We start from the raw sequence: 16,363 nt of genomic DNA, 5'->3' as shown, positions 1-16,363 counted from the left end.
GGGAAGTTCTTCCTTAATGTTTAGTCGGAATCCTTTTCCTTGCAACATGGACCCAGTTAAATTATGCTGTCAATTCATGGTCTCAGAGGTTGCGTACAAATCCCTAGCATCTAGTTTTCTAGACAATCTCTCCCTGTATTGTCCTGCCTAGGCTTTTAAGATCCACCAGCAAAGCAAGCCCTCATTATTCCAGCTCTGGGTGAAGCCTGCGGTGTTTTGATCTGAGTTAGGACCTTCTCAGCGTTGCAGAGTTCCCTTTCTATGGTATGGCTGGTGCAGGCATCGCTTAGCTTTCAACACAAGCTAAAGACTTTCCTTTTCTACCAGGCCTTCAACAACACATCCACCTGATGCAGTGGTACCTCGGGTTACATATGCTTCAGGTTACATACGCTTCAGGTTACAGACTCCGCTAACCCAAAAATAGTACCTCAGGTTAAGAACTTTGCTTCAGGATGAGAACAGAAATCGTGCTCCGGGGGTGCGGCGGCAGCAGGAGGCCCCATTAACTAAAGTGGTGCTTCAAGTTAAGAACAGTTTCAGGTTAAGAATGGACCTCTGGAACGAATTAAGTACTTAACCCGAGGTACCACTGTATGATGAAGTTGCATGTTTAATACAGAGGATCATATCAAGGGAGTTGATGAAATTATCTTGTTATGCTTGTTAATGTCATATTGCACATTTCTTCTACTGCACAATAGTGTATGTACTTTTTTTTATGTAGCCCACCCTAGGATCACCTTGTGATAAAGGGCAAAATAATAATTAAGAAGTGGGTTTGCGCCCTACTCTTTGGAGCAGAGGAAGGGTAGAAAATTTGATTCCATTCACATATATAGGCGAACCTACCTAATACATGCTTTCTGAAGCAATACACGAACTGAAACACACTTTAAAATTTGCAGTTGTCAGAAATTTGCAGTGCAGTTCTCTGGCCAAGGAACATGGACAAAGGTGCATAAACTAGAGGGAATTGTGCTTAAAAATGCATGTATTAGTGAAAATGACCTAGGAACATCTCTAACCTTTGCTGTCTTCCTTGCCTTTTTTTGGACACGATCCAGTCACTATCTTTCAAGGACTGGACTTCAGAAAACAGGCACCCTGCCCCAAGACATGTGTGGACATGCTCCCAACCTTGTTTTCATATTTGAGTTCCTAGCAAAAGGGCTAAAACTCAGTGGCCGAACTCATGCTTTCCATGAAGACCCACTGCTGGTTTCAACAGAATGTGCCGGATGAGGCAAAACTATGGCTTGACTTGGTTCAAGGCTTTCGTTTGTGAGCAGCTGCTACCCAACAGTACTGGAGAAAATGGCTGCACAGATGGGAGTGGCGCTGGCAGGGGGGCCGTTAATGGAGAAACCGAAAAAAAACAAAACTAGTAACCACCAAGGGGTGGACAGTTAGGAAGAATAATATTTTTCGTACTTTGCGATAGGCGTCAGTTCACAATAAAAATGGGTGCGTGTGTGAGAGTACAATGAGCTGGGTGACCTAGAAGCAAGAGCAAAATTCTTTTGCTGCTAATTAGTGGAAGCAGTGAACCATCTGAAGTGTGCAAAATCCAGAACAGTCTTTCTTGAAAGGCCATATTCTTGGCCATAATGGAAACGGTTGACCTTTGGAGGAATAAATCATTCTGCCGAGTCTTGTGAGCAGCTGCAGTCTAATGACTTTCAGAAGAATCCCTTAAGTCTGGAATTGGGCATTGTTAGGGAGTGACCCAGGCCCCAAAGTTTTTTTGTGGCAGGACTTTGATCTGCTGCCCTTTTCCCTCTTCTTTTTAGCATTTATTTTTAAACATGTTCAAAGTCATAAAGCATTGTAAGTCATGCACACATACAGCTACATTGCTACAAGAAAATGCGGGGAACAGAAGAACAGGGGAGGGGGGAGAAGTGGGAGTGGAAGAGCAAGTACAATCCCACCCTCAACTTTTTATATTGCTTAGAGGTGATACCAGAACTTTCTGCATTGCTAAGTAGTGGGAACTCTCCCATTTCCTTCTTTACCCACATTTTGTAAGGGCAAAATGCCAGCAGTCTCTGCAAGCTTCCCTGTTGTCTTTTATGCGCATTTCCTTTCAGCATTATCTCATAAGGCCACTGCTGCCAGCCTTGGTGCGGCATCACCATCTGCTTTGATGTCCCTCCCTTAACTCCGCTTCTCAGGTAACCAGGCCTCTCTCATCCTTGTAATCAGCTAATGAGGTGCTTCTCATCTCTATCCGGTTTCCAAGGTCTCACACCCACCACTTCTCTGTCTTAATTACAAGTGGTATGGAACCACAGCTGCTCTGCGGACCAAACTAAACCTTTTTGTACTGTTGTCATAAATTGTGGCTCATCAAGGATGTTCTGTTGTTTGCTGATTTGCACCTTTTGATTACTGGATTCTGGTAACATGATAGAACAATTCTTCTTCCCCTTGAAAAAACTGTACAGACCGCTGTTCAAGGCACTGAATTTCTGAAGCACGTCAAATTCACTTTCTACCCTTGATCTTTGGGAAAATAAATTGCTGAGAGTCACAGCTTACGTTCTGTCAAACTCTTAAGTACTTTTAAGGCTATTACAACTGCAGTAGCAAAGGCGCCAAAATCCGTTCTTAAATTATTAACTGTAGATTTAAAAACCATTTTTGCAAGTTCACAAATCTCTGTTAGCGTATCTAGGAATTGCAAAGCACGGTTGCAGTTTTATGTCCTTCCATCAGGCTTGCGCCCTAATTTCTTGTCCCCAACCCTAGATTTCAGAGGACTAATTGCAGTTTGGGGGAAGAAAGGATTCTCCCTTTGTAAAGTGATCTGTGAGAAGAGACAGAGTGGCCACGTGTCCTATTTTTAAGAGGACAGTTCTCTGTGTGAAGGGCTGCCTGGTCCATCAAAAGGGAGACCAGCAGAGGTCCTAATGTTTCCCCATAAATAGCACCTGGCCAGTGTAGGCACACAAATGAGCATGTTCAAATGTCAACAATATATTTGCCCTCTTTTAGCAATTCATTTTTTCTTTCTTAATAATATATTTGATGGCAACCCCAGTGGGAGCTGGGCAGGAGGATACTTTTAACTATGAAACTCCCAACCTCCAAGATTCCACACATATGCACACCCCCAGTTGGTGCCACTTCATCAAAAGATTTTAAAATATATTCAAGCAGGCATCTACCTATCTGGCGCTGATATTTTTAGCTGCATTAGGTGTCTGAATTATAGGACTTGCACCATCACCTTGCATTCATGGGCAGTTACCAAGGTCCCAACACTCTAGCAGGGCCCACCACTGGTGCCTGTTCTGCCCCCGCCCCCCCTCCTCGAAAACCCAGCCTGGTGCCCCCAGCACTGTCAGGCAACTGGATCTGAGCTGCTAGCATAATTTTCCACAGGACCCTGAATTATGCTGGGATACTGGACTAGACAGGCTCTTATTGTTTCCTTAATAGTTAACGGAACTGTTAGTTGTACCACCTGTATCCTTCGCCATGCAGGTGATCCTGCAGGTGGGGGGCTTTCCATAGCCTCAGCCTCTCTTCACCAGCAGATACTTTTAAATACAGTTCTTTCAATGCCTATTTTATCTATTCATTCTGCAGCAGTCTCTCTCATAGCTGCCAGCTGAGTCATCATGAGAAAAGCAAAATATACCGTTTGTGTGGTATATATATGGTAGGTATTCTTCACACTTTTGAATATAATTACATGGCGAATATTAAGCTGTGTTTCGTGTCTGCATACAGGGGAAAAAATACTGGTGCAATAGAGCGTATGATTTCATCAGCCCCTAGAATCTTGTTGTGGTTACTGTCAAAGCACAGGTGCTACCTGCTGTCTGGGGATCTTCCTATTACAATTTAGTCAGCAAGCAAGCAGAGCATGGGTGGAGCAGGGTTCCCTCAAGGTAGGAAGTATGTCTCATGTTGTCAAATGCCGTACATCCTTTTTATTTATCAGACAGCTGGGATCCTGTGCTGGATTTCTTTAAGACGTATTTTCCCAGCTTTCTAAAATTATGTTTGGGGGGGGGGGGAGAAGCATTAGTGTGATTTGATTGTATTATTTTTATATAAACTGCCAATCCATGTGTGCAGGCAGAACATGGGCTACTGAGGGAGAATCTACAGTAAAGCACATTCAATTTCCAGATTATTGCTCTTAAAAGCAGAGCAGTGAAAGTGCTTAGTCCCAGGAGCTGTGAGTCAAGGCACAGTGCAGCAAGCAGACCCCAGGGGTGTCACTGCCTGAGAAAATCTACGTCTCTTACTTATGGAGATATAAGAAAAAGGATGCAGGTAGCATTCCATCCAATTGCTTACTAAGAAAAAGCTAGGTACCACCTCCCAGAGTTGGTGGAAACACAGGCAAGGGCCTTCTCCGCTGCAGGACCCAGGCTGTGGAGCCCACAACCCTGGGAAATCTCTCTTGCCTACATTGGTATTCTGGTGCAGGCTGAAAACCTTTTCACTGCAGGAGGCATGTCTGTTGTTCCAATTTCTGGTTCCTTCACCTTTGCTGACCTCATCAACTTCTTACGAGCTTTCTCAATTTGTCTTAATTAACCATTAACTTTGGTGATTGTTAATTGTCTTGAGTGTTTTGTAATAAATTCAGCAACATTTAAAAATAAAGGGTGTAATGGTTTAACGTGTACGGGGCAACATCTCATAGCCTTTTTACCTGTGGTGTTTGCCCTGCAGCTATTATATATGTGCAAGTTTCATGCACTTTTAATTAATCTCCTACATCTGGGGTACACTGCCATTTCACAGAGAATGATAAAGCCCAAGAAGTCTTGCCAGTGTCCCTTAAAAGATCAGTGTGCATGCCTAAGAGCTGGTGGAAGAGGAGCAAGGGGTTCCTTGAAAGATCACTGAAAACCACAGCTTTAGTAGAATTATCATAAAAAGACACAAGTTTATGAAAGGCCTTGAAGTTTAATTTCCGGGGATCCAAACAAGTTAAAGAGTTTCAGTTCCTCTACATGGATGCCTAAACAGGTATTCCCCGGTATGTCAGAGCTGTTTTTAGGAGCTTTTGACCCAATTCTTCCTGTTCTCCTCCAAGACTGAACTCCGCAGACAATTCTCTGAAGGTGATGCAGATACGGCGGCTTTTAATATGATGGCGATAAATGGCATGTTTCCATCTATAGCGAGCCGGTCCATACAGAACCACTAGTGATCTCTGAGGTAAGTGAATGGCGACGACAACCTCTTTAGACGAAACTGACCTTGTGGGGGAAGAAGGGTCAGTTCCCCACTTTGTGGTGCTTCTGAGTCCTCCTAAAGAAGTAGATTCTTTAGGCCAATGCTCCTGAGAAACAGCATGGGTCAAAGAGCTGTGTACCTGCTTGCTGTCTTGAAGGAAGGCTGGAAATAACTGGATATAATCCTCTGAGTCGCAAGACATGGAGAGCACAGTTGCTGAAAGCAAGTTTAAGCTAACCAGGCGTTCCCCCCAAAGCCACCAATCATCCCAGTGGGGGTCAATAGCAGCCCCTCTCTCGGGGCCATAATCCAAGTTGCACTGCTCGACTGGAGAGAAGTCCTTGAGCACAGAATGGCTTCTCATTCGAGTCACAATCTCCTGGCTGAAGCTGGGCAAGCCAGCAAAACCGCCTGCTTTCAACTTGCGCTTCTTGAAATTCACTTTGGGGCCATAGTCCTATAGGGAGGAGGAGGAGGAGAAAAGGTTACTTGAGCTGGTACAATGCACTGCTTCGCTTTTTCCTGGTTCAAATCTTGCCTTGGCCATGAAGCCTCTAGGAAGCCTCAGACAAGCTGCTCCTTAGTCCGCAAATGGCAGTATGAGAATAATAATGCTGACCCACCTTACAAGCACTTACAATGCAGTTTATTAAGTACAGCTGTCCCTTGATAGAAGAAATCTTAAGAATGACATCCAGCCCACTTGTGCAACATACTTTCACTTGCGCAAATAGGTCATGGCGTGATGGTGGATATTTCTGTCTGTAAAGTTGGTTTTTATTAAACCTGCATATAACTAAAGCAATAGCTTTGAACATCATATTTTCCCATCTAATCCCCATCGGAGCCTTAAGATCCTCTTCAGAAGCTGTGCTCTGGGGCTTTTGTGGCATGTGGCTCTTGGCATGTGGCAGGTAACTATCAGGGAGGCGGTGTTTTCAACAGTGACACTCTGGGTGTGGAATGCCATTCCCGGAAATGGATGGCCTGGCACCTTTCTTATGGTCATTCAAGCACCAGGTGAAGACCCCACCCCCTTAAAACAAAGTGATTTTACTGTTTTAAACCAAAACCACTGCTTCTGTGATTTTAATTAGTAGGTTTTGTTCTCTCATTCCTGGAAATTTAAGACTGCATGCTGTTTTTATCATATTGTCACTTAATCATACTATATTTCATCACTTTATGTAAGTTGTAAGCTGCCCAGAGTACTTCTGGATAGGCCTGGGTAATATCTGGTATTCAACATCACAATATATATCCCCAGTTAAATATCACAATATCTTGATATATCACAATATATATCTGCAGTGGCGGAGGGCCTTGCTGGGCCTCCCCACAGGGGCAGAGGCTCCTGCCATACCTCCCCATAGCAGCGGAGGGTGCGCCACACTTCCCTGCAGTAGTCAAGGGCCTTGACAAGGCTCCCTGCAGTGGTGGAGGGCCTTAAAAAGTAAGGAAGTAGTAGATTTAATAAAAATATTAAATAAACTTCCATATATTCTATTTAATATAATTTCAACTTATTTATGAACTAAACTTGCTTCTACTTTCCTTGGAGTAAGCCCCATTAAATTCAGTAGGGCTTGCTTGTGAGTAGACACACACTTGCTTTTGAAAAACACCCTCACCATCATTCTCACAGTACCCAACCTCCCATTCAGTATAAGGCAGCCAGCTAAATCTTCTCCCCTCCATCCCCGCCACAGAAGCCCCCCCAAGCCCTCATAATACCAATCTTTCCTTTTTTATCAAAGCGAGGGAGGGAGGGCCAGCAAGCAAAAAGTTAGTCTCCTTTAATTTTTATTTTTTTAAAAACACCCCTTTTAATATGGAGGAAAGCTATTTAGGGGGAACCAATGACATAAACACCACCAGAAAATGAAAATGAAAACTCTTCCCCCTCTTTTTTTCAGTGATGAGGGAAGAAATAAGTGCTTTCCAGTTCTTTGTTTACTTTGCCTCTTTGATTGTCTAGCTGTGGAGGGTTTCTCCTGGATTATTAGTAGACTCTGTATAATTAGCTGAGCTCTAAATGAAAAGATACTGGTGAAGCTGAAAGAGTTTGTTGGTTTGTAAGGACTTATCTTCATTTCTTGTCCTTAGGAGAAGGGAGAGAACAAACAGAGCAGTAGACACTGTACCTGCAAATCATCTGCAAGGTATATTGCTTTGTTGAAAGACTTATCATGATGTTATTTCAACAATATGGTGATTCAATGCACAGCCCTACTTCTGGATGGCAATAACATACATACATACATACATACATACATACATACATACAAAAATACTTTAAAAGAAATAAATTAGGCTGTGTATGCAGGTGTCATATTGGAAAAGCTGTATATGTGGCTATTGGAACTCACGTTGCTCCAGTGCTGGTCCAACACACTAACCACTCCACCATTTGAAGCAGAAAGAGGGAGATGAGGAGGAAGAGGGGAAAGCCATGCACATTTAAAAAAACCAGACGAGTTGGGGTTGAAGGAATTTCAATTAGAGAACAAGACCTGTTTTCTTCGGCCAGACTGTGATGGCTTCCAAGCACTGCAGTCCATCAGCTCAACCATCTTGCATTCTTCATCTGCACTTATAAACCCTTCCAGCAAAAAGACTCCTGGAAACGGAAAGGCCCAGCCTGCAAATTCTGATTGCTTTTCTCCCACAGCAAAGCCAGTCAGTGGACAGTACACAAAATTTGCACTTATCTGAGAAGAGAAGAGACAGCAAATGAGACTTTTGCATTTCCAGTATGGATACTCAAGTACAGGAACAGGTAGTTCCACTTGCATGATCAAATCTGTATTTTTTGTTGTTCCGTGACAGTGACAATGTGCTTCTGTAGAATTAAAAGTTGCTCCACAAAAACAATTGTTATGATTTCATTACCTTCCTTGAGGCTTAAGCATGATTTAAGGGAAGCCTCTGAGATACTAAAATTCTCTACTGAATCACACAGTGTTACTTTGATGCTTTTTCTGATGAAGGAGCTTCTTAACACCTGAGATAGCATATGATACTTATTATCCATCTGTTGGCACAATAAGGAAGTTAAAAAGTGGCAAGGCAAAAGCAAAAAAAAAAAAGTTCTTTTTTGAAAGGTTTTTGAAAGGCAAAGTGAGTAAGGATTGTTTTACTTCTGATTCTGTTATTAGTCATTTCTGACCACTTATAGTTAAAATAATAATCTGAAATAATTGGTTTCAAAACTTTCCGCATTTGGCATCCTTATAACACAGGTGAACATAATTATAATATAGATAAAAGGGATTATACAAAGGAGTGGTATGACAAATAATTTTCATATGCACCATGCTTGGTTTGTAAAGTTATTTTGTTATGAAGTAGATGGTGAAAGAGGTTTAATAGAAAGCAAAATATGTCCCTTCAATTGAGAAGTAATTATTCTTAAAGAAATAGGCTTGACAATGCTATCCCACTGAATTCAATGGTACTTTCTCCCAAGGAAGCATGTACAGAATTGCAGCCTAAATTTCCTTTAGTTGTGACAGCCCTTCTAAATATTTTTGATCAAGTACGTTCTGGTCCCCAAACCTCTGCTGCAAACACAGTTCATAATATGCACTTTACTTGGCAGTTCTCCTGTGACAAATAGGGCTTACAACCCAGAAAAGTGCATATAGGATTACAGCCCAAAGGTGTTATGCCACCAGTGGCAGACCTACATTTTTTTTTGGGGGGGGGGGGCTGAAGCTTGGACTGTCATGTGGGCCCCTTTGCAACCAGTGGCAAGGTCTGGGTAGTTCCACAAAAAGATCACAATACCTTTATAACATTTGTGCTACTGACTCTCAAAACTTTGTGATTGTTGAAGTATATACAAAAAAAAAAAATCAATCAATTTGAGTAATGTGACTCAAACTAGTCTAAAGGGTAAAGGGACCCCTGACCATTAGGTCCAGTTGCAGACGACTCTGGGGTTGCGGCGCTCATCTCGCTTTACTGGCCGAGGGAGCCGGCGTACAGCTTCCGGGTCATGTGGCCAGCATGACAAAGCTGCCTCTGGCGAACCAGAGCAGCGCACGGAAACGCTGTTTACCTTCCCGCCGGAGCAGAACCTATTTATCTACTTGCACTGTGTGCTTTCTAACTGGCAGGAGCAGGGACCGAGCAACGGGAGCTCACCCCGTCGCAGGGATTCGAACCGCCGACCTTCTGATCAGCAAGCCCTAGGCTCTGTGGTTTAACCCACAGCGCCACCCGCATCTACTAGACCCCAAAATTTTAAGCAACATGGACTAAAGTCACTTCTGGGGCTCCTCCAGAATTGGGGCCCCTGAAGCTTAAGCTTCTTTAGTTTCATAGTAGATCTGCCCCTGTATGCCACTTGAGCATGTGGAAAACGTTATTTCAGAAGGGGCCCTTGACGGAAGTTGGAATCTAATCACAAGTTCCTCACTTGTGCCTTAGGGCTAACAGTTGTATTGGACAGTAGCTTCAGCTTTTGTGTTCTGACATGATTGAATGCACCACCCTTGGTGATGGTTCATGTCTGTCTTTGATGTTTATAGGTTGGTTGTTTTATAACTTCTGATGGAAGCCCTCCTTGTCTTTTCCATTGTAAAAGAAAGGCAAACAATAAAGGTTAAAGAATGCAAACAGTACAGCCTATGACACTACTGATCACTGATGAGGGGAAGGCACTGTGCACTTTCTCCTGGGGCCGAGTGTGAAGTGACAGAAAACTCAATGGGTTGTGAACATTATTGTTATTTTAAGTGGTAGCTTAGCATCTTGAGGTGTGAATGTGATCAAAACTAAGTTTAAATCTAAAATTTTAATGTCTCATCCCATTTGAGTTATGAGGGTTTGAAATTTCAAAAAATTGACAATTTTGGCCTTGTCAGACTACACAAAAACCTTAAAAGCTCAGCCAAGAATTGAGATATGTCAAAACAAAAACACCAATCTCTTCAGAACTTCATGGGCTCTAATATGATACGTCACATGATGGACTTACTTTAAAATTTAACACTGCAAAAAAGTTACAATTGAAAACTTCCAAAAAATTGTATTGATTATTTACTATTTCTAAGAGATACCCAAATTTTAATCTTGGGATCTCAATGGGAACACATTTTAAAAATTGTCGTCTTCTTCTTTGGCGATCACTCGTAGCCAAGTAAGATTGTCTTCCATAAACACGGTTTTAACAATGAGTCTGTAAGTGACTGTGGAGGCCAATTCTGGACCCACACGTCCTTCCACAGTGGGGACATTGGTTTCTGGGTGGGAGTTGATCACCTTGTGGATTTGCCAAGCGGGCCTTCTTCTTAGCACGTTTCTCATGTCTGCCCTATTAGGTGCTATTTAGGATAAATGGGTCTTCTTGGAGTAAAATATAACGGAATAAACAAGACTTTCAAACTACCACATCAGTTACTTGGGGAATTTCTTTAACAAGTTATTCAATTGTAATGTATCTGAAAACCTTGTCGGGTTTTCCTTTTAAAAATGTGTTCCAAAGCCGAGCGGTCTATTTTGCATGATAGAATCAACGCTTCGAAAGAATCCTCGTTAGTATTTCATTTCATTGACATCAATGAACCGGAAGCGAGTTTCACAGTTTTAACGATGTGCTGCGTGAAGAAGGGCTTTTTCCTCTTCAATCTCCCAACATTCAGCTTCGCGGGATGTCCGCGAGTTCGAGTGTTAGGCGGGAGAGGGAGGAAAACACTTTCCTCTACCCACTTTCTCCATGATTGCCACGATCGTGTCACTTTTCCCGCGCATTTCCCCCCCCCCAAACTAAAAGAGCCCCAAACCTTTCCTCGCAGCGAAGTGGCTCCTGCAGCCCCTTTCCTCCCACCCACTACTATTGCGGCAATTTCTCACTGCCCGCGCGGTGGGCGCCTGCACTCTGCACCCCCTCAAGAGGCGCGCGCCCCTCGGCCGAAGGCAGCAGGCAGGGGCTCCTTCCCCCTCCTCTTTCCACACACACCTCCCCGCTTCCTCCAAACCTCCCCCCTCGCCCCTGAATGCCCACCCACTTCCCCCACCATCACTCCTCCTCCTCCGATGCCGCGCGTGGTACCTGCGGGGGCGGAGCGGCCTCGCAGAGCAGGCAGCCGCGGACCCCTTTGCACCCGCAGCAGCCCCCGGGCTCGCCTCCCGCTCCCCGTCCTCCGGAGGCGGCAGCAGCAGCAGCAGCGGAGGCCGCCACCGCCGCCTCCTCCTCCTCCATCCCGACCCCGGTAGCTCTTGCCGCCACCGGCCTTGTCGGGAGGGCCTCCCTCGGAGCTTCCGGTTCGCCGAGCCCTGGCGGCGGCGGCGGCAGGAGCAGGAGCCCCTTCGCCCGCCTGAGGTAAAAAAAAAGGCCCTGGGGCCGAGGAGGAGGAGGAGAGCGGGGCTGGGGGCGGGATGGCTGCGCTCGAGGCGCCACAGGCGCGCACGCGGCGGGGAGGCTGAGGTGAAGCGGCCTGTCGCCCAACGTTTCCTCTCCCAAGGCCCCGCCGGACTGGTAGTGGCTTTAGCGGCGGGGAGGAGGGCGGACTCGATTTCCCAGCAGCGCCTTGCGCGGCGCGCCTGCAAGAAAAGCATTCTCGGGCCCTCCCGGGGCATGGCGGGAGTTGTAGTGCCGGGCTTTGTGTGTTTTAGAAGAAGGGGAAAAAAGATGCAGTCGCGGGCCGTTTCTCCCCTTGCCACCTACGCAGCCACGGGGAGGGAGGGAGGGGGTGTCTTCTTGGCCGCCTCCCCACCTCAAGATGAGTGGGGTGGGAAGAGGAAATTTCTGGGGGCCCCCGCCACCGTCTCTGTTCTCAGACAAGGGGAGCCGCTGCCGGCGCCTCACTGCCGCTCGCCTTGGTTTTTGAGACAATGCCGCCCCTCAGAAACGGGCCGCGCGGGTCTTCCGCCCCCGCACCTCGGATGCCAGCGCGAGGTGGTTTACCTCAGGGAGAGGATCCTCCTCGCTAACTCCCGCCTCGGAGGTTTATTCCTCCCCGCCCCCCAGCTTTCCCGCCACACCGCCCTTTCCCGTTTAAGACATTTCCCTCTCCCCTCAAAGAAAGCCCCCGGCTTATCGTGGGAGCTGGGTGTTACGGCGGGGACGACGACCATGGGTTTTAAAAATGAAATTAAACCAGCAGCAGCCCTAAATATGCGTGGCGGCAACCCGCTTTTAACCACAGAGAGCATTCATTCAGAGTGCACAGCCATTAAGACTGTGCTTTCCATGTAAACCTCAGTCTCCCTGCTGCCAGAATTGATAGGTAGTAACAGTAATGCATATGGCTTTGGTGGTGGTGTTTTTGCCCCCCCTTATTCAGAAACAAATCCGAAACTGCTTTGCAAGACAAGGTATCATATATGCAACAATTCACAAAATCTAAAAGCAGGATCTTTCAACCCAACTCACTACAGTGGTACCTCTGGTTACGTACTTAATTCGTTCCGGAGGTCTGTTCTTAACCTGAAACTGTTCTTAACCTGAAGCACCACTTTAGCTAATGGGGCCTCCTGCTGCCGCCGCGCCACCGGAGCACGATTTCTGTTCTTATCCTGAAGCAAAGTTCTTAACCAGAAGCACTATTTCTGGTTCCAGTTACAGATAGGTAGCCGTGTTGGTCTGCCATAGTCAAAATAAAAAAAATTCCTTCCAGTAGCACCTTTAAGACCAACTTAGTTGGTCTTAAAGGTGCTACTGGAAGGAATTTTTTTTATTTTCACTATTTCTGGGTTAGCAGAGTCTGTAACCTGAAGCATATGTAACCCGAAGCGTATGTAAACCAAGGTACCAATGTAGTTGTAAATGGTACAAGTGAGACAGCAGATTTGCCCTTCAACACCAACACCATGGCCCAGTTTGCATCATGGCAAATTGTAGTTAAGTCTCTGCTGCATGCAACAAGCCACAATCCTTGGTTTAGTGTTCGGTCCAAACCAGGAATTGTGATTTGTTTTGCTTAAAGCAGGTGTTGGCAGTTCAGCTGCAGACACCCTTCAATGAGACTGATTATCTTGGCCCGTTCTAGCCTGACGAGGTCCAGTTTTAGGATATTATCTCCTTTGGTTTCCCTTATAGATTACTTTTATTGGGAGAAGGACAAGGGGAGTACAGCCTTGTAGGATCCCTTTGTTCCTCAGCATCTTTTGCTATGTTTGACCGTGGTCTCCTGTGAGTTGGGGACAATGTTTTGCAGTGGTTTCATGCCTCAATACTGGTTTGAGTATTGGGTACAAGACTAGTACTGGGCAAATGTTCCTCTGCCGCTTGGCAGCTGCTATAGGGCGGGATCCCCCCCCCCCCAATGCTGTTGAATGTATATATCTGAAGCAGCTGGGGAGTGTCATTAGGAGTTTTGGAACAAAGTGTAACTAGGATGCTGATGACACCCAGCTGTATTTCTCTGCAGCATCTGAATCAGGAATTGCTATTTGCATGTCCTAAACCAGTGCCTGCATGCAATTATGGGTTCGATAAGTGCTAATAAACTGAGAGTCCTAGTAAGATGGGTAAGTCCCAGGTCCAGGAATTAGGCTGCATACTTGCCCTGAATGGGGCTGTCCCTTTCAAGGAATGGATGCACAGTTCTGGGATGTTTCAGGGTCCATTACTGTTATGAATACATTTAAATAGGTACCTTTATTCTCTGTAAATCTCAACTTATCACAATTAAAGAACCCCCAAAATTAGCATACGGTTTCTAAGTCCCTGAAGGACAGTTTCCGGGTACAGGATGAAAGTTCTTAGAGATAAATCTGCAGATAGATACAAAAGCGGTCATTAACTTGGCTGTATGTTAATCTTTATACAAAGATTAAGTTTCCTGCTTAGTATAATTCAAGTTACATAGTTTTTATTTTGAACACAAAGCAGCTGTAATAACATATTATGTACACAACAGAACCCACTTGTAGGCTTCTGTGGAGTTGATGTCTCCAGCTTGCAATTGAATGCAAGAGATTTAGTAATACAGAATTCTACTTTTCTTTCTATATTCTCACAGACAGATGGTTGTTTAAAACCCTCAGCCTTTGGCTCCAACTGTAGATTACTTTGTTTCTGTTTGGCAACACAATTTATTGCTACTAGATTAGGATTGTGCTCTCATTCTTTCTCTCTTTTTTCCACCAGGAAGTTTTCATCCAATATTTTTGGGTTTGCAGAAAACCAGAAAAGATTAAAAATGTCCAAAATTACCACAGAACTTCTGTTGGAAAGGGCAGTGCCTAAATCTACAAGGCTGCGAAAAATCAAAATTCTGAAGTAAGTGCAGTCATATGTTTATAAAAGAAGAAAGATAATTGGTGCAGTTAGATCTTAGTAATTTGAGTTGCTTAAGCGATTGTAATATTACTTTCACAGAAAAATCAGGGCATTAAATTAAATGCCCCAAATCACAGAAATGTAAAACTGAGCATGCATTTCCAAGCAATGCATTCTACCAATAAATATTGGTAAATATGTAGCCTTATTAGACTATACCGATTGGTGGGGTTTGCGTTGCTCCCGGGAGGGAGAAAGGAAGTCAAATGACACCGAGGTTGATTCAGAGAGTTTATTCTGCTCTCCGGATAGCAGAAGGCACTTGCGTGGTCAGCTCACAGCAAGTCCAAAGAAATGAGAAATTTCATGCAGTATATATATCCTCCAGGCACCCTCTCCCTCTTTCCCCAGGAATCCAACCATGTCAGCTTATACATGTAAGTTGACATCCATGACCATAAACAGATATTCCTGTTCCGGTACTCTTGACCATAAAAGGTTGTTCCTGTTCCTATACTCTTATCTTGGGGCAGGAGGCCACCAACTCTAAGAGCGCTCCTGGCGCCATTCCCGGGTCTTTTGTCAGACCTGGCAAGGTTTGTGCATCTTTGTGGTCAGGATGTAAGATAAGACCCAGACGTGCCATCCCTGCTTCATGGAACTGGCAAGGCCATCCATTGCTGTCATGGACTGATAAAGGAGAGGGCTTTGAGCACTTGTTTGTACAGCTGGCTTTCTGTTTATACATTGACTCAAGAGCTCAAGTTAATGCATTTTAGAAATGCTCCCTTGGAGGAGGAAAAATAAGGATTTGGGGTCCCATTTCAGACTGACTGCACAGAAACCCATTCCTTCCCCGTTCAAATATTCATTTACCAATGAGGATGGAGCCCTTTTTCTCAGCCAATGAAGATGGAGCCCTTTTTCTGCTTGGTTACAGTCCTTAAGATGCATTTTCAAACGGGACAGGTACAATTCAGGAAGCATTTTGTAATTAAAAAACCCAAAGTTTCCAATTAAGATGGTGCTGTGATCTGTAAGAGTTCCTGAACAAGAGCCCTGCCCTCCCATCTAGTCCAGCATCCTGTTTCCAACAGCAGCCAGTTTGATGGCACCAAGAAGCTCACAAACAGGGCATTAAGGTAGCTACCCCTCATGCTGTTATCCTCACCCCCAAATATGAGAGGTTCTCCTTAACTATCATACTTACAGACTGTCAAGTTCCCAGATCGCTACTTTATCCTTTTTAGGTTGCAGGATAGGGTTTGGCTCCTAAGATCTTGATTACTTCACAAACTTTTTCTGGCCTTTACTGTTCATTAGCTACCATTGCTGAAATATAGTTTTTGCTTGTATTGTTTTGAAAACTCCACATACTATTTTAGATCTTCTGGGTTGAATCTTGGTGCTGAAAATGTTGGGGCAGGGGAGGTGTGCTTTGCTGAGCCTAGTTGCAAAGTTAACCACTAATTAACAAATTAACCTCTGCTGGAGAGCAGAGATTTTTCCAATAGTCTGTACATTTGGGATTTCTTCCTCCCCGCTTCAGTCATTAATAAATATAAAAGCTAATGTGAAAGAGATTCATTCATTACACCATCATAAACAATGTACAGGTATGGATGTTCTCACTAAATTTATCATTCCAAAATTCAGTTTCTTTACAAGTAGGTTTTCATTTCATTTGTGCAGGCCCAGATATAATATGTAAGTTTAAGGATTATAACTCTGTCTGTCTGTCTGTCTGTCTATCTATCTGGCCTATAAAACCAGTCGTAACAGAAATGGAAGTACTTTCTTTTCCCCCAGTAAGTGACTGTTGACATTTTTGCTGCTGTGAATAAGTATATAATTATCTCAACATCCCACTTTATACTTACCATAAAGCATTGCAAAATGTTTGATGGCATGAGGGTCAGTAGT

General features: G+C 44.4%; 2 protein-coding genes across 3 annotated transcripts in view; one reads left to right on the top strand and one right to left on the bottom strand.

The window, feature by feature from the left end:
- Positions 1–4,915: 4,915 nt before the first annotated feature.
- ALKBH4 (alkB homolog 4, lysine demethylase) lies at positions 4,916–11,416 on the bottom strand (the record flags this gene model as incomplete). Its single annotated transcript, XM_080983188.1, has 3 exons — positions 4,916–5,665; positions 7,722–7,919; positions 11,267–11,416. The coding sequence occupies 3 exons, from the start codon at positions 11,414–11,416 to the stop codon at positions 4,991–4,993; spliced, it is 1,023 nt and encodes a 340-aa protein (XP_080839314.1). The 3' UTR covers positions 4,916–4,990.
- LRWD1 (leucine rich repeats and WD repeat domain containing 1) overlaps positions 11,403–16,363 on the top strand; it is a 27,674-nt gene continuing 22,713 nt past the window's right edge. For both annotated transcript variants that reach the window (XM_080982909.1, XM_080982910.1), the window contains exons 1-2: positions 11,403–11,536; positions 14,309–14,440. In XM_080982909.1, coding sequence (XP_080839035.1) covers positions 14,361–14,440 — 80 coding nt within the window. In that variant the 5' untranslated portion in view covers positions 11,403–11,536; positions 14,309–14,360. The remainder of the gene's footprint in view (positions 11,537–14,308; positions 14,441–16,363) is intronic.

The sequence above is a fragment of the Podarcis pityusensis genome, assembly GCF_964106645.2.
Source record: "Podarcis pityusensis genome assembly, chromosome: 15".
NCBI classification, from domain to species: domain Eukaryota; kingdom Metazoa; phylum Chordata; class Lepidosauria; order Squamata; family Lacertidae; genus Podarcis; species Podarcis pityusensis.
The sequence above is the reverse complement of the archived record's forward strand: the minus strand, read 5'-3'. Positions and strand labels throughout refer to the sequence as shown.